At 27.8% G+C, this 22,608-nt stretch overlaps 1 protein-coding gene across 5 annotated transcripts in view; it reads right to left on the bottom strand.

Annotated features, from left to right (window-relative positions):
• The window catches only part of LOC142323643 (trehalase-like), a 431,330-nt gene that overhangs the window by 68,032 nt on the left and 340,690 nt on the right, over positions 1-22,608 (bottom strand). For all 5 annotated transcript variants that reach the window (XR_012756144.1, XM_075363646.1, XM_075363647.1 and 2 more), the window contains 2 exons: positions 4,059-4,841; positions 786-922 (listed from right to left, as the gene is read on the bottom strand). Coding sequence is in view for 4 of the 5 variants with exons in the window: in XM_075363646.1 (XP_075219761.1) it covers positions 786-922; positions 4,059-4,841 (920 nt within the window). In the remaining variant the exon portion in view is untranslated. The remainder of the gene's footprint in view (positions 1-785; positions 923-4,058; positions 4,842-22,608) is intronic.

Below are 22,608 nucleotides of genomic sequence, written 5' to 3'. Positions count from 1 at the left end.
AAGCCAACATATTACAATTTTTCTGCCATTATGATTCATACAATAATTTATTAAATCTGCATCTCTGATATTTATTCGAAAGACATTACATTTAAAATAACCCCCATTACAATACTTAAAACTGCTCAAATATTTTTCTGCTTCCGGGTTTGTTGGTCATGTTGACTTAACAGTTTTTATATAATTACATAATTCTACTCTGCTTAAGTTTTAAAATTTTGAATTTTATATTTCTCTGGACAGGGTTTCTTATTCAGAAATAACAAATAAAATATATTCATAGTCAAACTACAAACGATGAGGAACGTGCATGAAATTTTGATTTTAGAAATGCTTTGTTTTTGAAGCATGGAGAAATATCTCCCATTCGTTCATATAATACTTACTTCAATGCCACGCATAAGTCAAATTTATATTTTCTGAAACATTATCATCTGAATAATACCTCAATTGTCATATTTCCTTTCTGATACAAGCAAAAAACAGAGTTAACAGGATATAAGATACAAAAAAGATTAACTGACTTTCATGTAGAAGATAAAGAAATTCATCTATTAATGTGTATTATAACATGAGAGATAAAAGGGGAAAATTGCAATGTAACATTTTTAATTTATTTTTTACTTTATTATCTCATTTCATCTGAATAGTAATAATATAAATAAATAAAATATTCTGCAAGTTAAATATATCAAAAGTAATTCTACTTGCAATGACTAAATATTACAATGAAAAACAAAAAAAAAACACAAACATTCACATAATTAATAAAAATTAAAGCTTACCTTTATTTGTTCCATTCAGAATAAACCATCTGCTTGAAAAATCCCACCCGGATTCAGCAGCAGATTTTACTTCTGAATAAAAGTTTTCTTTTTCACTTTCTGTTCTAAATGTCTGGGCACTTGTCATCATATCTTCTCTAAAAAAAGAAAAAAAAAGGATTAAATAATTATTTTAAATAAGTTTAATTTTTTTTTTAAATCAATACAGTATAACCTCATTAACCCAGACTAGATGGATCCAGATGATTGAAAGTCTAGATAATCCAGAAATGACAGATAGCTGACTCAAATAACAAATATTGTGAAGTATTACATAAAGAGGCTTATTTGAGATTATTTTTAAGGAAAATGTAATAGTTTTTAATTATTGTTAGTAAATATAAGCTTTACTAACAGTAATATCAATATTAAAAGAAATAAGCCAACATAATAAGTAGAATTACAATACAATTACTATATCACTCACATTTTTGTAAACAATGTGATTTCATTTTTGTGAAGGGTGAGTTCAATGTGTGAGTATAGCAACATTTAATATGAAAACAATTTTTCACGTTTAAAAAATTAATAAATTAAATTTATTCAATTGTATATATTTCAAAATATTGTACCGACTTGAAATAAAAAAAAAATTAAAATTAACAATGAAATAAAAGTTCTAAAGTTTTGTAAAAAATAAATTGTGTATGTATTTATATGAGTAACATCCTGAGGCTGATTTTTTCTGGATATTCAGATGTCCCAATGAACAGGATCTGGATAAACAAGTTTATACTATACATAAAAAATTTATAGAATCTTCTTAAGAAAAATTAAAGTAAATGTAACATCATGCACAAATATTACACATCTATTCAATATGGCAAGTACAGTTATACCAACACAATCGAATTGGTTATAAACAGAAAATAATTTTCAACAACCTACTGAACTGATTTTTACTACATTAAATTGTTTTTATATTACGTAGAAATTTATTAAATTGAATAATTTGTGACATGAATCAATTTTTCAAATAGCTATTTCTGAAAATTTATTATTATAAGGGCTATTCAATATGTAAAGGGAACAAACATTTTTTTTTAAACGGTTAATTTCTTTTTCAACATGTTCTTCTACAAGCATATACGAGTATATATTTTAGTACATTACTAGCATTTTTAAACAACAAAGAAATTTTTCACTATAAATCTGAGTCAGTTTAGAATACCTCTTTTTATTTTTTTATTTTTCCTATTTTACTTCATTTACTGATTTCTTGAGGAGGCCAGAGAAGAAGACATTTCATGAAGAAAGAGCGTGAAAATGAAATAGAGATTAAAGAAACTTCCAGCTTTGTTTTCAGTGTTTCCAAACACTGTGCCCATGCAGGAGAGCATATTGTCATGAACATAAGCAATCCTTCTATTTTTAAATCATTTATTTTTTGATTAATTAATAAAAAAAGGTTGAAGCTTGTGCACCAAAATTTTGTAGCACATGAAAAATGCCGATCTAGTCTGACTGGGATTTAAACCCTGGACCTTTTAAATGAAACCTGAGATGCTACCACAGAAGGTGGCCCAGATCAGTATTCCAGATTCAACTTTTATTTCCAAGCTACATCGTTTTACTGAAAAGTTGTAAAAAATTAGGCTTGTGTTACAAAAGACACTGAGAAAAACTTTGCCAATTAACAATAGTTGGATTTTTAATTTTTTCCTAAATGTCTGATAATACCATTTCATAATGTTTCTAAACTGTCACTTATAGTGATGTATCAACAGCATCACAAGACTCTGTTCTTTTCAAAAATTAATCAGCTTAAATCAATTAAACAATGTTTCAGTTCCTTAATTGTACAAGTTGGTTTCTTTGTACCTTTCTCTAACATGTCTTGACACAACTTGAAGAAATTTTTACTTTATTTTCTAATCAACAATGGCATAAACCATGACAACTCCTATACTTCACTTTTCAACAATTTCTTCAATTGTAAATCATCTATTTCCTGTTATACCTTTATCAATGGAAGATTCCATAGCTACAGTTGAAACATCAATATGTTATCTCCCACATAAATCATCATTAAAACTTTTTCAATACTTTTAAATGAATTGATCTGCTTGTAAAAATATTCATGTTTCACATAATAATGTATTGTATAAACATCAAAGAACAATTTTTTTTATAGTTCTGCACCCTTTAAAAACACAATTAACCAGAAATCTTTTTACTGAACACTTATTTTTTAAAAATCCACATTTTAAGAACACTTGCTGTTTTGTAACAGCTATAAAAACAATGTTTTCAAAAGCCCTAATGGAACAGATAATTTTAAATGATGTTATTGAATGTTGAATGACAAAATGCTAAATTTAAATTTCTGAAAGCATCATACCTATTATTTCAAATGTTTAATACTACAATTCTTTGTCAGTTACTTAAATTAAACAATAATTCTTTTAAGCTTATTATGAGCATATTCACTGTGATAATATCCTCAAATAAAAGTGTTAATTCTAAATTGATGTGTATTAGTTTCATAAGATGTTAACTAAGCTGTCAGATTTGTTTTATAGTTATTTCATCAAAACTTGAGACAGTCATTGTTAATCTTTACAGAGTATTGTCAAAGATATTAATTATACAATAAAAATGTCCAATTTAAAAATAAAGAATAAAATGCAGTGAGGTCGATAGAATTCAGCAAAAATAATTAGAAACAGTTAATTTGGTAAACTGTTAATATCATTATCAATAAAACCATTATCACAGCTCTTCAGTAATGCTGCAAATTTGCATAACGTTATCAATTAATTTTCTTTAAATATGAATACAGTGTAGTTTAGTTGTTTAACGCATAGTCTCAGAAATGTTTGGATAAGGCCAGTCATTAATAATTATAAATGGGTGTGCAACAATTAACTGTGAGGACATATAATACTCGTAACAAAAGATCAATAAAAGCAAATACATTATGTATTTTTATACTAAATTCATACAAGTATATTATACAAGAAGCAATAATTTCCTATTGCTTTATACATCATATAATAGAAAAATTGGAACAAATTGATGAAAAAAACAGAAAAGAAAAAATAAATGTGATAATTATGATATTCCGAGTAATGGAAATTCTCTAATTAGTCCTAGATTAAAATTCTGATTAAAATGAATTATAATCACAAACAACTATTTAAAATGACTTTAAGATCAGCACTTCAGTAAATTGTAAGAAAATATTTATTTATACATTATCTAACCAAAAAAGGTACATAATATATAAGTTACCTGTAAGACTCTGGCCGTGGTCCAGAAGATTCATCTTTGAATCTTGCTAACTTATAAAGTTTGCCATCTTGTTCTACTTGCACTGTACGATTTGTCATCCAGAACTGAAATTCCTTTTCTAAAGTAGCAATGTTATTTTTCAAAAATTCCTTATCACCGGTAACATCAAGGTAACTTTTAACCATTGGAATAAGAAGAGGTGGTTGAGACCTCATGGCATAATAAATTCGTCCACCGTTTGGAATAAAGCCATATGATTCAACAATTGATAAAAAGTTTTCTAACATTCCTCTTACAGTATCATACATTTCTGAATAAAGTAAACCTCGTATTATCCAATAAGAATCCCAATAATAGAATTCTCTGAATCTACCACCAGGAACTATAACAGGATTCGGAACATAAATAATTGAATAATGGTCTGCATTGGTACGAACTTCATCTTTCATTTTTCTTCCTAAAAATTTCCAAAGAAGATTTAATTTGCTTCCCCATTCTTTTAAGTCCGGATCAACAATTTTTTCTAAAAATGAAGGTTTCTGGATCCAGTCAAATGGTTCATAAGATTCAAATTCACTTCCTGGCGGATCAAATGTTTCATTTACAAAACGTTCAACATCAATCCGTGTAGGTGTGTGTTTAGTTTCTTTCATCATTTCTTTGAACCTTCTTAATGTTTCAGTACGGTCATATTTCATTTTCATATCAACAAATGTTTTTGAATCCTCATATATCGATGCCATTTGGACGGTATGTAGGAGTGGTCCATGACAGTAGATGTCACTGTAACAAAAAAATGAAAAATGTTAAGAAACACATTAGATTTTAATTAAAAATAAAATATATTTCTATAATACTTAGGGATGCAGAATTTTTGTGAATCTATACTAGATCATTCAATAAAAACTTCTTTCTATTTGAGAGAAAGTTAGTTACAATATTCAAGATCGGATAAGTTTTTTCATATTTAATGAAAATTTATAAAAAAGAATTTAATGACAGATTTATTTATTTATTTTTTTTATTTCTACTGCAATGGCATACTTCACACTACGGCTAGCCCTAAGTTATTTTATCAAACTACATTATATGACTGTTGCTTTAGTAAATGTCATAATAATAATACAGCAGTTTTAACAATAAAATAATTACAGAACTTTACAGAAGATTTTACGAATATAACTGTTGATGTACGCATATGTGGAAGCAGCAGCAATTCTGATCAACTGCAGTACAGGAAATTGGTAGCTGGAAGAAGTGTGGGACTGCCAGATAACTGACACTAGTGCACTCAAGGATTTTTCAAAAGTTGTTGATGTACATAAACATAAATTACTGATTTATAAATACACATATATCATTAGTAATATACGTGACTCAGTGTCTTAAGTAACAATAAAAGTAACGTGTGACTACGCATCATAAGTAACAATAAGCTGTGTGTACAAATGCATAGTTGCTCATTCATCAATGCACCAAAGTTTATGTTAAAGTAATTTGAAACACATCAAAAATATTTTTTATAATTAGGCATCAATCACAAATAATTTTTATAATAAAAATAAATTTTATAATGTTAACTGTTTTCAATGTGGAGTTGATTTTTAACATTTTATGTCTATAACAGTTTTCTGTTAATGATCCATATACATATAGAATCAATAAAAACATTTTTCACAGTACATTTAAATAAAATATTGTGAACCTATTTTAGGTGTAATGTATTCAATATCTTATACATTTCTGTCGTTTGATCATTAACAACAATAATATTTTCTCATACAAACAGAAGCATGTTAGTAAAATATGGTACACACTATCATTTGGTAGAAGTCAGTACAGATTTTGTTGTCTAATAAAACTTGATGTTTTTTAAAAATTCATTTTTCATATCAATAAATCATTTTAATACTTTATTATCATGAGATCAATAAGAAGACATAAACTGATGTATATTTCTAACAGAAATTAAAGAATTCTTTTCATTTTATTTATAGAAATAGATGCAAATGATAAAACTGGTCCTTTTTCATATTTGGTGGTTTCTATTTAGCATGTATAATAATTTCTTGTGTTAACTGTAAAGTAGTTGTGTCTGGTAAGAAATATTCTACTTTATCTTTAGACATCTTTGGAAGTATATTTATATCTAACATAAAAACAAAATAATTTAAACTAATATTTTCAGAGAATAAAATTATATTTTAATATGAAATTAAATCTATGCCACTAAAAAATTACACTTCTAAATATGTAATACTTCCATAAGTGATAGAAAACATTTTGTTAAAGGTGAGTGAAACAATACATCAGGTCAAGCAGAATAAAATTTTTAGCATAAAAATGTGAACGAGCTGAAAATGTTGACTTAATTATCTAATTTAAGGTAATTAAGACAACATTTAACATTTTAAGTCTTCCAGCTGGGAGGGTTCTAGCTGATACGTTTTAAAATATAAATGCGGTGTGATTACCTATAGAAAGGTTTATTAATTTTTGCTTAACTTCACTACCTCTAAGGAAAAAGCAGCTAATTTAAATGTTAAAAAATAGATCTAGAATTTGTCAATACATTAACAGAGGTGAGAACTGATAAATTTTAATTAAATAATAAACTATAAAAATGTAATTATTTCGTTGGTGTTTTGAAACATTATTTGGTTGACATTAAAAAAAAATTGTTTTTAATTCAAAGATAATTTTTATATTAAGTTTAAAATGGTCTTATCTTTTCATAACATTAACTGAAGGCAGTAAGCAACTGAATTACCTAGGCCGTATTTAATGCAGTTTATCTGTTATGAAATAATACTTGAAAACAAAAGAGCAACATAACACCAATTAATTATATTTTATATCTACATCAGATGATTACAACAATAGTAAAATTAAATAAGTAATTTTATTCAACTTATTTTATTACTACTATTATCAATCAAATTTTTTAAACCAGCTTATTATTGCACAATCTTCAATCAGTTAATGCTAACATTATAATCTCACATTTTGAAAATTTCATAATAGGGTTTAATTTCCTACTACCTAGCATTATATCCAACTATACAACTTCAATGAACTTGTGAGTGAGTTACTATAAATTATAGTATCCGGCTTATGTATGTATCACCAAAAATGTTTAATTCTTTTATTTCATAAAATAATGGTATTATTTTCTAAAGTAACTAATATTATCCAATTAATTTTGAAATAATTCTGTTATTTATAAACATTTTGAATGAATTATTCTATGGAAACATTCTGTTACATTTTTAATTGAATACCGTGTAGGGGTTTAAATGTTACTTTAGATCGATTAATATAGACTGATTTTAAGTAAATAAAACATTCTACTATTTTCATATGTTAGTATTTACAAATCTGCATTATTTATTAAAAGCAAAAATAAGAAGTAATTTATTCCTTAAAAAAATTACTAGTATTAAATCAATTTACTATTTTTATGTTACGTAGTATAATACTTCAGAAAGTTCCATTTTGCTTCATTTTTTACTTGCAATTAATTACATAAAGAACTAAATGATCTTTTGACCAGTTAATATAAGATTATATTAAAAGGTCTCCTTTTAGAGGAATAATACAACTCTGTATTTCAAATAATTTAATATTTTCAGTTAATAATATTATCCATAACCATTTCTCTTTTTAATTCATTTTTAATTCTCATTTTTGTTTTTATACATTTCACAGAGGCATAGAGTCAAAGTAAATTGAAAAATTAGTAAAAATTATACTTTTCTTTAGTTTTCTTCAGCTTTTTGAAGATAAATTTTAGTAATGAAATTAAATTGGACAGATTAATAGAAAATTGATTAGAGAATAAAACAAGAACATTCTCGATTTATTGTTTCTGTGATAAAGTTGGTAAGTAATTAAACATATTAAGATACAACATGGATATTGTACTGATGACATAAATAATAGCCTAGATAGAAATGCTATGATTCTAAAATAGCATATGAATTAATCCGAACACAATATTATTTAGTAAAAAGTATTTTTATTTAGAAAAAATCATACCTGTAAAATTTGTTATTATCTATTAATTAATATGTCCTCCTTTATTCTTAAATACTTCATATACACAATTTGGCATTAATCCAACAAGTGTACTACACATTTTTTTTGATTTCTTCATCATGAAACCATATCGATGTTATTGTTTTAATGAGGTCAATTTTTGTGATACAATTCGTTTTTGAGAGTTGTTTTTTTACTATCACCCAAAATTTTCAATTGGGTTTAAGTTTGAAGTTTTTTTTTGTGTTTCTTTAACCTCCAGGACCACCGATAGGTATTCCTTCAGAGGATGAGATGAATGACTTGTAGTATGTGTGAAAATGCCATACCCGACCGGGATTCGAACCCGGGACCTACGGATGAAAGGCTGAGACGCTACCAATCATGCCACGGAGGCTGGCAAGTCTGGACAGTTACCTTGCCACAGGAGCACTTTAATGTTTCATTCTTTGAAAAATTTTTCCTCTTTTTTGGCAGTATGGCATAATGCTAAATCTTGTTGATACACGCCGTTGCCTTGTGGGAGTTTGTTTTGAAGTTGTGAAACGTTTTCCTTCAGAATCTTGACATATCCTTTCCTTTACGTCTTCCAGTGGAAGTAATGACAAAGGGTCTTTAAATGTGAAGCAAACCCAAAACCATTTTTTCTGGGAATGTTTAACCGATTGTGGAATGAGTCAGCGATGTATTTTCATTTGATGCTTTTCCAACATATGGACCCTTTGACTCTGAACATAGAAATATGACTAATCAGAAAATATAACATATTTTTCAAGTCTTCTTTGATCCAGTTAGCATGTGCTTTGGCTCGCAAGAGCTTTTTTTTTGCACATTGCCGGTGTTAAAAGGTACTTTTTAGCTGGCCGACGAGCTTTTCATCCAGCTACAAAAAGTCGGCGTCTAGCAGTTGCAAGGTGTAAATCTGTTTCACAGGTTGCTAATTCTCGATTTAAGTCCACAGCAGATAATTTTGGATCATGTTTAATTTTTCTCACTAATCACCGATTCTGTGCTTGAGTAGTTTTTCTTTTACGGCCGCATTTCCTTTGATTTGAATAAAAAACAGTTTCTTTAAATTGTTTTAAAATAGCATTCACTGTCCCTAGTCCAACACCATGCTCAGAAGCTATTTGTCGTTGTATCATACTGGTACGCTCAGAAAGAAAAATAATTGTCAAAACGCTTCTTGAAGTTATGAATTATTATACATTCAAGACACATAGAACAAAAAAATACGAAAATTTGATTTTGTAATAAAAAAAAAAATAAACTATCAAAACACTATTTATAACATGAAAACTGCTAAATCACCGAAGAACAATAACCTCATATTACACAGACAACTTAAAGAATGGGTGTGGTCAAGCAGTGTAACCACATCAGAGAAATAAAAAAAAAACCCTGTGTTCGGATTAATTTGCACTCTACTGTATGTTTATCGTATGAATAGCAGATTCAAGGTCTTTCTACAGCAATAGATTGTAACGCCGAGCATTTTATGTGGCCTAGATCAAACGTCAGGTCGATCTGATGAAAAATAATAAATGGAATATCCACAATAAACCTATGTTCCGATGGTCGGGCAAATCAGGCCTCCGAAAACACTATAAGATTTATTTCTCGATTCCAACCTCTGATCGTTTCTTGTAGTTTGCGTAAAAATAATTTACAAAAAAAAAATAAAATACATGAAAATGCGCATTTTATAACCTATTTAAATTATAATATTAATCTAAAATAGTGACATAAAGGAGAGCGTGACATGTTGGTAAATTAAATTTTTTATGATAACATAGACTAATTACAAGCAGGAATTGACCTACCAGCTTTTTAACACGAAAAGAAAATAGTTATGAAGTTAAAAAAAATTGCTTATAACTAAATCAGCTAAAGTTATTTACATAACTAGCCGATCAGGGCTCCCTTCACTCGCCCGACCGTCTAGCTTGGACCTCGGACACGTTTGTTATCATGGTTGTGAGCATTATATGCTCGTTCAACCTCCAGGCGCTGATCTTTTCCTCTTTAGTTTCTTGTTCTCGTGAAACCCGGCTACGCTTGGCGTCACGTGATGATCGTCCTAGATTCGATTTCTTAGATGGCTTAATGAAAAAGATTGAAAAGACTACGTGGAAGGAAGAAGAAAAATGAATAATGAAATGGGTGTAATATACAAAAAAAGTAAAGAGAAGAATTGACGACGACGAAGGAATCATACAGATTTTACAAATACTTGAAAAAAAATTAAATTACAAAAGATAGAATAGTATAGTAGAGTGAATATTAAATATTTTACAGAAATTCATTAAAGAAAAAAGAATTCATTATACTACTGTTGCCATGGAAACAGAAATATAATGAAGTAAAAGGATTAATTTTTGTTTCTTTAATGAATATCATTAATTACAACTTCACCCACAAGGGGACTATTGCTTAGATCTACAGCTTTAAAACTTCTTTGGAATAACACGAATGTATCCGGCAAATTTGAAAGCGATCGGTAAATTGGTTCTCGCTTTATGCTGTTGCAAACAAACTTCGCATTTATGTATAAGATTAACAGTTTTTTTTTTCAAGGAAATAAAATTTGATTAAAATCATTTAAACTACTACCTATCTTCAATTAATTTGGCGTTTACGGAAATTTTATTCCAACAATAAATATATTTATTAGATTTAAAACAGATATAATGCATATTGTTGTAATACGATATATATTGATTAAATACGATTAGAAGTGAGGCAATATTTTCCATGTAATTTTAAAAATCTTTTCACAATTATTTATAACATAAAAATTTGATAATGAAAATTTACGGAGGGCGGGCGCGAAATAACTATTTAACCTTGACATTATAACTAACATACAGACTGGAATAGTAACTGGTATAGTAAAACAGATACAATGGAATTTTAACGAACAAATACGGCAGTTCAAATAATGCGACTATTTCAAGGTCATGTCTCCTATAATTTGCCGTAAAAGTTAAATAAAACAGAATTCACCTTTTTTTTTTTGTAAAAAAAAGAAAAACTTTTTTACGTTTATGATGAATAATTAACTAGAACTTGGCAATTAAATATTGTACGTAAGTTAATACCATTTCTATTTGCATGTGTTGATTATTTACATTACAAAAACTATATTAACTGTCTGTAAATTAAATAATAAAAACAATAAAAAGTATTCTATTGACAAATATAAATAATACATCTAAGTTTACGATACTTTTCATGTTTATTTGCATTATAATTATACAAAATTATTTATTAAAGATATACCGAAACATTAAAACTATAAGGGAAGGTAAAAAATAGATAACTTTTTAGGTTTTAGAAGAATGAAATGAAATTGAACCGAAAAAACTACTGGGGAATAAATAATAAAATTCAAATAAAAATGCTTATTCCTAACAACTTAAAATTGTTTAAACTAGCGTAAAAACCGGATGTAAAAGATAACCACAACTACAATCTCTGTACAAATAAATTTACAATTTTTATTTCATCAATCGATAAAAAAATAATTTTTTAAATTAAAAAGAATCGTTTGAATTTCTTTATTGTACAATTGAATAGAAGAGCTTAATTTTTTTATATCAAAACTTCAAAGTTTTATTTCAGTTTGATGAAACTAAAATGTGTTCGTAGATATACTAACCGACGCGACGTTGTACATACATTTTTAGTACCTAAATGCAATTATTAAAAATAAAAATAAAAAAAATATTTTCAGGTAACGCGATTACAGTATTTTCATCCATATTAAAATTATATTATAATAATTATATTAATATTTACTGCAGGAAATTTTTAATATTTTTACTTCAACTTAAAAAGTTAAATTTTTTTTTATATATATATTAGAGGATGAATATATTTATATACGTAGACTATTCAGAAAGTATTCATAAAGTTCGGTTCATTCGAAATAAACGTTTTGTAAACTGTCATTATACATTTTTAGTGTTGGTAAACCCGGAATTAAAAGCCACACCTCTTGCTCATAAAAATATTGCTCTTATAAAAAAAAATTGATCATTATTTCTTTTATATATTAAAGCATTATTTAATTAACATTATAACATTCAAATGGAAAATCCCGTACGTTAGCGAGGAGTTATTTCACCTGGTAAAGCATGTCAATAAAAAAAAATCTACGACCATAAACAATAATTAAATATAATAATAATAGTAATTAAGAAAAATAATAATAAGTATGGATAATTGGATAACCTATACGGATTTTTCCAGAGTGCTAGCACACCTTACAAAATCATTATATAAATTCTGACTCTTACATCATAACAGCATTGTAAATATATTAACATCGTATGGTTATTTGCTCCAAGGCAGGTCCTCCACTCTCCTCTACTTATAGCTAAGTTTTTAAGATTCTAATATCATTTATTCTTTTTAGATCGTCTATAATTTTACTTTTTTCCGGCCTGTCTTTTTGCACCTGATAGTTTTAATCGATCCTCTTTTTACGATATGTCCCCATCGATTTATTTTTTCATTCTATCTGCCAACTTAAACTTCGTCAGTCTCCACAACGCTTATCGTTTCAAATGTCTCTAGCCTTTTCTTTTATCTTTTCCTTAACGACAAAGTTTCCCGTCCATCCAGAACTAAACTCCAAACATAACAATTTAGCTGAAAAAATTAGACGCTTCTTCGAATAAACTTTATCTTACTATACAATAACTTTTTCTTCAAGTTAAATGTTTTCTTACCCATTAATATTCTTGTTTTTTCGTTTTCACTTTTGGGATCTTTTCTTAACAAATGGTAGTCAAGTATCTATACCGTTTTATTCATTTCTTTTTTCTTTTGTGTAGCATTCATCGTCTTACTGTCTTCTGTCCTCGTTATTTTTGATATCTTAACATTCACTTTAATTCCATATTTTGTTATAGCGCTTTCCAATTTTGGAAACATCTACTAAATATCCTGCGCTTCATCTCCTTAAAAAGAACCATATGTACAATATAGCGTAAAAACCGATATACCCGGACGCAAGGCACGCAATCCAGTTAATTAAACGTCTTAATTTTATTCGCCACTTAATTATATGAAAATTGGAATGAAGAAAGGAATAATTTAATTGAATTTATCCAGTTTGGAAAAAACAAAGAGAATTATATGCCGTAATTAAACTTTTTGTTTTTAATATCAACATTTTACACATCCATATTCATATTAATAAATTAATTAATTCGAAAACAGTAAAAATATACGGACTAACTTCCTATCATTATTACGGAAAGATATTTTCAAAACAATTTATTATTTAGCTAAGTTATTATTTAGCCAGTTTGTTATTTAGCTAAGATGTTAGCCACAATTTCGATTGAAGAATAAATGAAGGAAGTTTACATATGGATCATCTTCCGATTAAAGACGTTTGATATCGAGTCGTATATATTTTGTTTATTTCAAAATTTATTTATATTTTTTTGTTAAGGATAATACAAAATAATGTAGTACAATATTAAAATTAAAACATATAACAGGCCTAATTTGGAACAACACAAACTTGTTATTAAAAAAAATAAAAAAGAATTTAATAATGAATATACTAATTCTGGCACACATTCAATTTTAATTATAACTAACTCCTTTCAAAACAGTTATAAGAAACAAGTAAGTCACGTAAGTAAGTCAAGTAAAATAGAATCACACTCAATAATTTACAACTAAACATTTTTTAATATTTATTAAATTCATTATTCACTTTTTGAATAGTAAGAGATTCTAAATGTAGGATTTAATAACAAAAATTTATTTCCTGATAGAAAGATAACGTCTTGCATATGAACTTCATTTCAGCATAAAAAATTTTATCATTTTTTAGAAACATTACCGATGAATATACGCAACCTTATCAAAGGTACTCTTAAAAATTTTTCTAAAGATTTTTATCTTCACTATTTGTCATTATTGGTAAATTGATCTGTATATACATTATTTTTCGACGGATAATACAAATAAAAGTATAATATTTTCAAATCCAAGTATTTTTAAAAGTTCAACAAACGTTGTCTTTAGAAATTATTTTGTCACAAATAAAACAACGTCTTCTAATAAATATTATTATGGAAAATTGGGGAAAAGTTACGGGACATTGCCTAGTCATGAACTTTATTAAGCAGATGCAAAAACTATTGTTCAGTTTCATCACTTTTAACTGTAATGAAGTGATAAAAGGTTTCTCGGCCGGATCAAAACTTTCATCACTTATAAAAAATTACGTTTCTCTTGAAAAATCTCCATTATATGACTTCAAAATTAAAGAATTTTGCGGGTACTATTTACTAAACTTAAAAGATATTATCACCCAGAAGCAATCAAAAAAAAAGATAACTTGTATTTAATTGTGTCATTTAGATCATCGCATTAAAACTAACGTTGGAAATAATTGCAGATGAAAGAAATAATGTTTACAACATGTAATTAAATTGATACGGAAGATCATAGGCAATGTCCCTTAAAGATTATAAAAATGATTAAGCTAAAATCTAGGTCATCTACGGGTTTATCTTCAAGAAATAAAGTTGCCTACGAAATTCTTAAAATATATATTTTACTATACAAAAACCGTTAAAATATTAAAACAAAAAAAAAACAGCATTAAAATTGGTTTGTTTATCTCAAAAATTTATATATTTTGGAAAATATTGTACAAAGAGTATAATTAAGACAAAATCTAAAAAATACTCGCCTAAATGTTGCTCATATATATTATTCAATTCTACAGAGAAAGTAATAAATTTATTTTCGATTTTATCTTTTACAATTGTCCCCGATGTAATATCATCATTGATCAGTGCAGCGAAACTTGCTAAGATCGATAACCGGAGGCTAGGTTAACAAAGAGTGTAACTAATTTAAAAGAAATGGAAAGCTACTCGCGGCAGTCAACTGTGCGTGCATCTAAAAACCACACCGTGAGTACATTCAACCTGAATATTATGCAGCCTTATTGTCAAATAATATAATAACTAAGTAGGTAAACATCAAATTTACCGTTTACTTTTTATTTGTACCATTTCAAACCGTTCCTAAAGTAAATCCACCAAATACGTGGTTTTTTTTTCTTTTCTTTATACGTTTATAATTATAAATCGGCCGAATGAAGTAAAATCATTCATAATGAAATTTAAAAAATAAAATTAATTTAATAATGAAATAAATATTTAGCCGCCACGAAGAGATTAAAATAAAAAAGCTTCAAGTCGATAAGCTAAAAGAGTAGAAAGTCAATAAAATATGAAGAGATTAAATTTTTAGACGAGGAATATTTTTTTAATCTCCAAAAGTATTATTTACAACTGCACTATATTATTTATAATTTAAAAATGAAATAAGAATTAAATATACATAAATTGGAGCCTCTTGCATATATCTATCCACTACCTGTTTTAAAAAAAAATTAAAAGAAAGAATCCCGCAACATACCATTACGCAATTTATGGAGAAGATTGGATACTTCTGCCCTAAACACAAAACAACCATCTATAGAAAATTTTGTAACTAAAGTTTTGTGTTTTTAAATTCACCGGACCGTAAACCGTCGAGAAATACTACAAAAATCCGAAGAGGAAAAGATTATTTTTTTTTAGGAAAGGAATATTTTCTTCTGTTGATCTATAACAGCTGGGAAAGTTAAATTAAGAGCAGTTGTAACCGGTAAGGGGGTCAAAAAATCTTTTTTTTTTGGAATTTCTTCTCAGTTTATTTTTCAATATTTTCTGAGTCATTTGATACAAGATTAATAACTGTATGTTAGTTAACGAATAAATTTTTTATGATTTTAAAAAAAAATTGCGTCCCAGCTGTTTTGCAAACAACGACGCTCAAATTTGGCAGTAAAACTGCAAATTTAATTTAACAACAAAAACTGTTCTTACTCACAAAACGTCTCTCCCAATGTCTGTTCTTCAAGCTATAAAGCCAATATTTCAAAGTTTATCTGATGAAGATTTGTTCAAAAAATATCTCCATAGACAGATGCAGAACTCCAATGAGTCTTTCTACCACATAATTTGAAACCGGTTGCCAAAAAATACTTTTGTGGAAAAAGAAACACTTGAGTTTGGAGTACAGTTACAGTGTCAACATTTATTTAATAATGGAAATATTAGCAAGTGTGAAGTTCTGCAGCGACTTAAAATCAATCCGGTTCTTAATATCGTAAAAATTTAAAAAAAATACTGATGCGGAATGGGTAACGGAGGCAAAAAACAGTTCAAAAAATGGCAAGATGGCCAATCAGAAATAAAAAGCTAAAGCTAGAAGATCAGGAAGCTAACACTGATGACCCAGATTATGAAGCTGGGCAATTTTAAAACAGGTAACTTAAAAAAAAATCGTTTATGTAATTCTATATTTATGACCAATTATCTTAGGAACCATTCAAGATAATACCTTCAATTTTTTTGTCATTATTATATATATATATATATATATATATATATATATATATATATATATATATATATATATATATATATATATATATATATATATATATATATCTTTTATTACATCTAGAATTATGAAAATATGTGAACAATTAATCGTTAAAAAAGTAACAATTCCTAAAAAATTGGAAAAAATTATTATTATAATTATTAATTTATATTTCATTAGGGAAGCGGTTTATAGCTATAATTCTAAATACATCTAATCTACTTAGAATATCAAGTATCCAGAAAAAATGTGAAACCTGTAGGATCAATAGTTCCAGAGGTCTTTAATATAGCTAAAATTAACATGCAAAGATAGGCGACTGCCCTTAACGGTTTTTTAACATTAAAAATAATAAAATCTAATATATTAAATAATTTAAATCCAGAAGATCTATTCTGTGTTGCTTAACTTCGTATTTCCATTACTTTACGGCCTAAAAATGAAGCTGTTTATAATTAAGTTGTTTTTAATACGTAATTTCTATTTTTATATATATATATATATATATATATTAAATACTACAACTGTAATACCTCTATCAACTTTTCTCAACCTGGGGGTGGCGACCCAATATGGGGTCGCGAAATTAGCTCTTACAACTCTATACATAAACAATAATGAAAACATTTTACGAGAAAAAAAAATTATTATAAACATTTTACTTACATTTATAAACACACATGTAAAGAAAATAAATTAATGAGATGGTTGCGTTTGATTTTCATTTAAAATTTACACTATTCGCGGAAAGAAACGCATAAAAGAAAACCGTTTTCAAACGATAAAAGACGATTCCTATGTATTTAATTTTTATCGCAACCGTAGACGAAAAACTTTTCACAGAGGTAAGACGTGACGAAAGGGATTAACGTTAATTTTCAATGTTTCTGTGACTAAATTTCCATACTCATTTCGACGAGCAAGCCAAAACCTAAACCTTCAGATGAAATTGACTGGACTAAATCGTCAGTTATAAATTGTAGTTGTAACGTTTTATCGACAGGAATTTTAACGAGCCGGTCGTGAATCTCAACCGGTAACTTAGCAGCAACGTTTAACAGTAATAATAACAAATATTCCACGCCAGGTATAGTAAGAAATATGAAAAGTAAAAAACGGTTTCTTTTTACTTAATTCACAGAGTTGAATATAAGATCGTATTATATCAGTATGCAAATTCCACTTTTTGTTTCTTTTTTTTCTGTTTATCCTCCGGAACCAATGTAAGATATAATTTCAGAGGATGATGTGTATGAATTTAAATGAAGTGTAGTCTTGAACAGTCTTTAGGATGTGCAAATTCCACCTATGTATACTTAAGATCACATAAAATACCTAAGGATACAGAATAGAATTCACAGTAAAACGTTTTAATAAACTCATTTCAAAACGTTTTCAGTTGTCTTTACGATCAACCTCAGTGATTGGTGGTTTCTTTTTTTTGTATAATGACGTCAGCTTTTTTTTAATCATATAGACGTTGAAAATGTGGTCGAAAATTTTGTTCGGTTCAAATTACGTTTGTTCAATACGTATATGTTTGTTCAATGCGTATTTTTTTACGTTTATATAATTTCAAAATATTCAAGTGTATTAAATGTTGTGCTTTTTTTGGTGTACATCTAGAATGTCAAGGTTGTCGTCAATGTCGGTGGATTCATGTATACGAGGTTAGTAATTGTTGAATGTGATGTGCTATGGCGGGCTTTACGTATATTGTATCTATTTAAAACTGCGACTCGTTTGACCAGTATAGAACATTATCCAATCGGGACTGTTAATAAAAAAAAAACAAATAAGTAATTTTAGAATGCATTAATTTTTTTTTTAATTGCGTAATCACATCTCGTTAATTAAATACATACGCTAATCATACACCATTAATCGTATAATATATACATCGTTATACGCGAATATTACTCGTGAAAACAAAGATAAAAATACACATATATATTCATTGTAAATTATGTTTTTATTAGTATTTATTAATTATTTTAGAGTTATTTATAAACATAAAGAACCAGTTAACGTTACTAATTATTTTACAAAAATTGCAAATATTACGCATTAAAACAACAATAAAAAACATGTTATCGCTGTTTAATTACATTTTAATTTAAAAATTTAACTATTTCACGTTTTATTACCATTGAAAAGGCTAATTAAACTCATTATCAGTAGAAAAAAGGAATGAACCCACAACCGTTTGCTAAACCGCTTATTAATCCAAACAATAACATTTTAACAAAGCCGAATGGAAATATATATATATATCTGGTTTAAAAGATTACTTACCCGTAAATCTACAGAACATCTTTTGAAAGAAACACCAAGAACAGCACGGGACGTAAAAATTTCATAATCGTTCACCCACTTAAACCCAGAAAAATTAGGTATAAAATATTTTTTAAAAACTCAATTCGTAATTTATTTTTAACTATTTCACCTTTAATATAAATATAAAATATTGTACAAATCATTCTTTTAAACCAACGTTTCTCAACCTTTCAGTATTTGCGACCCAATTTTCAATCACAATTTTCATCGCGCCCTCCTCTAATACAATAACAATGTGGACAATAATAATGTATTTTGAGTATTTTGACGCTAAAGCTACACTACGACCTTAATTAAAAACCTTACAAATTATCAAGAATAAGTAAATTTATTGATATTTAGCAACACCGATACGCTGCATTGACAAAACCAGAATCGTTACCTCTCTATTGCTCTCTTTCTTACGTCCATCAAATGGACATTCTCGCGGATTCTCGAGAAGTTCCGATTTGTCTAGAACATTCTGGAACGTCTGCACAAACTTGTATAAATGCTACCTCGTTCAATTCCAGCTAGTCTCAATCGAGTCGATCCTTCTATCGCTATCGAATCTATCGCAAACGTGTATGTTGTAATTTGCTGTTAATTTCAATTTACGGTATTAAATATTCACAGCAGTAGATTTATACAGAGTAATGGATAAATTTTTAAGTGGACGTAAGCATCCACAAGTGCACAGACGAGCGTGGTTCCGAAAATAAAATCAAGATAATATTCTCAAGAATACTTAAATTTTGGGTTTACTAGTACTGAAGTAAATGAAGAAGAAAGGTCCCTGTGTGTCTTTTGCTGAAAACTTTTAACTGAAGTAAATTATATAAAAATGAGACACGTAAAATCAAGAATGTTTTCTGCACTTCAAAGACATGGATGCAGTACATATAGCGTTACTATTTTATTGCGAGGCAATAAAATGAATTAAGAGATGAAATCACCATTTTTCTAAAAGAGGAAAACCGAAGTTTCGAGATGGTTTACTTGTGATGAAATTGAGCTACTTATTTGAGAAATTAAATACCTTAAATCTCCAACTCCAAGGAGCAAATACACATATGTTGGATACGAATGATAAAGTTAATGCTTTTTGTAGAAAATTGGAATTTTGGAGCAGAAATTTAAATAAAAAATCCTATAAATGTTTGCAAATGTGAATGAATGTGTTAAAACTAACGAGGCTGAAGAACAACATGTGAAAGTTTTTTTTGTAACCACTGAAAATCATTTAGCCAAGCTGGAAAAGAATTTTAAAAATTCAGCAAGAATTTCTTGCTGACGACAACTTGGTAGCAAGTTACGAGCGAGTAAGGGGTCCATTTCAAAATACTTCCGAAGGGCTTTCAACTATCGAAGTAGAAATCTTCATAAACTTCACGGCAAGTGGCGAAATCAAAAGACAATTTAGTAATAAATCATTCTTTGAATTTTTTTTGGACAGGGGTGGATGATGAGTTTTCTGTACTGAAAACAAGAGTATCTCTTATACTATTACATTTTCAACATCCTACCTTTGCGATACCGGATTTTCTGCGGTGGCTGCTTTGAAGACAAAATATAGATCTCAGCTAAATATAGAAAAGGAACTAACAGTGTCTATTTCTAATATTAAGCCTTCCTTCAAAAAACTTTGCTGTACAAGACAGGGCCAAGGGAGTGACTAATAATTATTAAACTTGTTTTTAATTTAGTACTGATAAGTTAATTATTAAATACATTGTGCAGTACGGACACAATGCTATTTATAAGTGTACTATATCAGCGTAAATGTGTATTTTATTATTTATTATGTCAGAATGTATTTTTTTTGCTTTTCTTTCAATAAATTAATAATTTTTTTATGCTCGCGCCCCCCCATTTATTGTTATCACGCTCCTTAGGGAGGCGCGCCCCACAGGTTGACAAACACTGTTTTAAACAGTATTACTGTAACAATGGTAAAATATATTTTATGCGACTTAAGATTGCAGGCTGGCATCACAAGATAAAAAACAAATATTCTTATGACGTCAAAAGCTAAAACAGTGTTTACTTGGCACCAAATCAGTTTCTTCATTCAAGAAAGTACTAAAATTAGTACAAATTTGTATGAAGTTCATTTTAAAACAAGACCTGTTTGAAATTACTACATATGAACATTAGAAAAGTAACTATAAACAGAATCAATAAAAGTCCATTCTTTAAATATGTAGCATAATGAATGAATATTAAGCTAATTTTAAAATATAAAACAAGAACGAAAATTAAACGGAAAACAATATTCCAACTATTTTTAATGGGTTTGCTTTTGAAAAAACACCCTATTTTTCATACCCTATTTAAACATAATGGGTATATATAGATTTACCAATTTTTGTCGTGATGTCTGGGTATTTAGAATCTGTCCGGTTTTTATAAACGGTTTTTTTTTTAAATAACAGATAACGCTACGGAGAAGATTTTTACTTATTATTAGGCTGGCGAATCAGGTGACTGAGTGTCAACAATTAAACTAACATTTTTAGCCAGGAAAGAATTATAAAATGCTGTCTATCTCCTTTTCTATTATAACTTCATTCAAAGTCACACACTTTTGTTCATAAAAATAATTTTAGAAGAATACCAACGTGTAATTAATCTAAATAAACGATATGAAGTAAATCATACTTATTTAATTTTCAATTACTGATGATTATCAATCACTGATGAATGTAGAGAAAAACTTTGAGGAAGACACCCACAAGGAAAACATTGATTGCTAATCACCACGGTAAAAATACAGTATAATGATATAGATATTTCGAGTGATTTTTTCCCGAAAATTTACTAGAAAAAAAATTTGGCTTTCGTGTTATTTCAGGATTATTTTGTGCTTCATGTAGCATAATTTAAACGAAAAAATAATATTTATTCATTAACTTAATAAAATATACGATAAAAGTGGGTAGGAATCTGATATACTAAATAAATTTTACTCCAGAACAATTCTCAAGGGCAGGTTAGGCTCTGTGTAGTAACTAACGACAAAAAACAGAAAATATGTGATGAAAGACACATTTATGAAATCGATTTAGTATAGTTAAATTTAAAGTAAAATTATCCGCAAAGGATCATAGATATAATCCGAAAAGAACCGTTCTGGACGGGCCAAACTTTAAAGCGTGAATTAATTTGTAGAAATAGAATTGCCACGGAAATGCATACTATTGCACTATGGTGTAACTGATTGTGGTCGTTTCCATAGCAACTTGCTAATTCTCTCTTCAAAATCCGCTGATTTGTGACGTCTTTAAATAATAGTATTTTAGTAAGTTCTCTTTCATTTTTTACATTTTACAAATGTCGCAGAACGTTAAGTAGAATCGGTTTTTTTAATGTTTTTTTTTCAGTTTTTGAAAAGAAAATTCTGCTAAGTTACGAGATCAGTTAAAAATAAAATTACTGATAAACGGGTTAAAATAGAAACTACGCATTAAAAAAAACATATGCAGAAAAGTAATTATATCGTCAATCATCAATTACAGATTATCATTAAAAAAAAAGATCCAAAGAAATAGCTTTAATTTCATCAATATCAGATATGTCGACATTAAAAACTGAATGATCGTAAATTATATTCAGTGTTTTTTTTTTTGTTTTTTTTTATTAATTAATTGATCACAGTCTGAATGTGATATGCTAATTAATTACGTAAGGAATGAAATAAATGTTACGTAATAATTAATGT

Source organism: Lycorma delicatula, chromosome 4 (genome assembly GCF_047948215.1).
Source record: "Lycorma delicatula isolate Av1 chromosome 4, ASM4794821v1, whole genome shotgun sequence".
Classification (NCBI taxonomy): Eukaryota; Metazoa; Arthropoda; class Insecta; order Hemiptera; family Fulgoridae; genus Lycorma; species Lycorma delicatula.
Note: the sequence above shows the minus strand (reverse complement) of the source record. Positions and strands in the feature narration are given on the sequence as shown.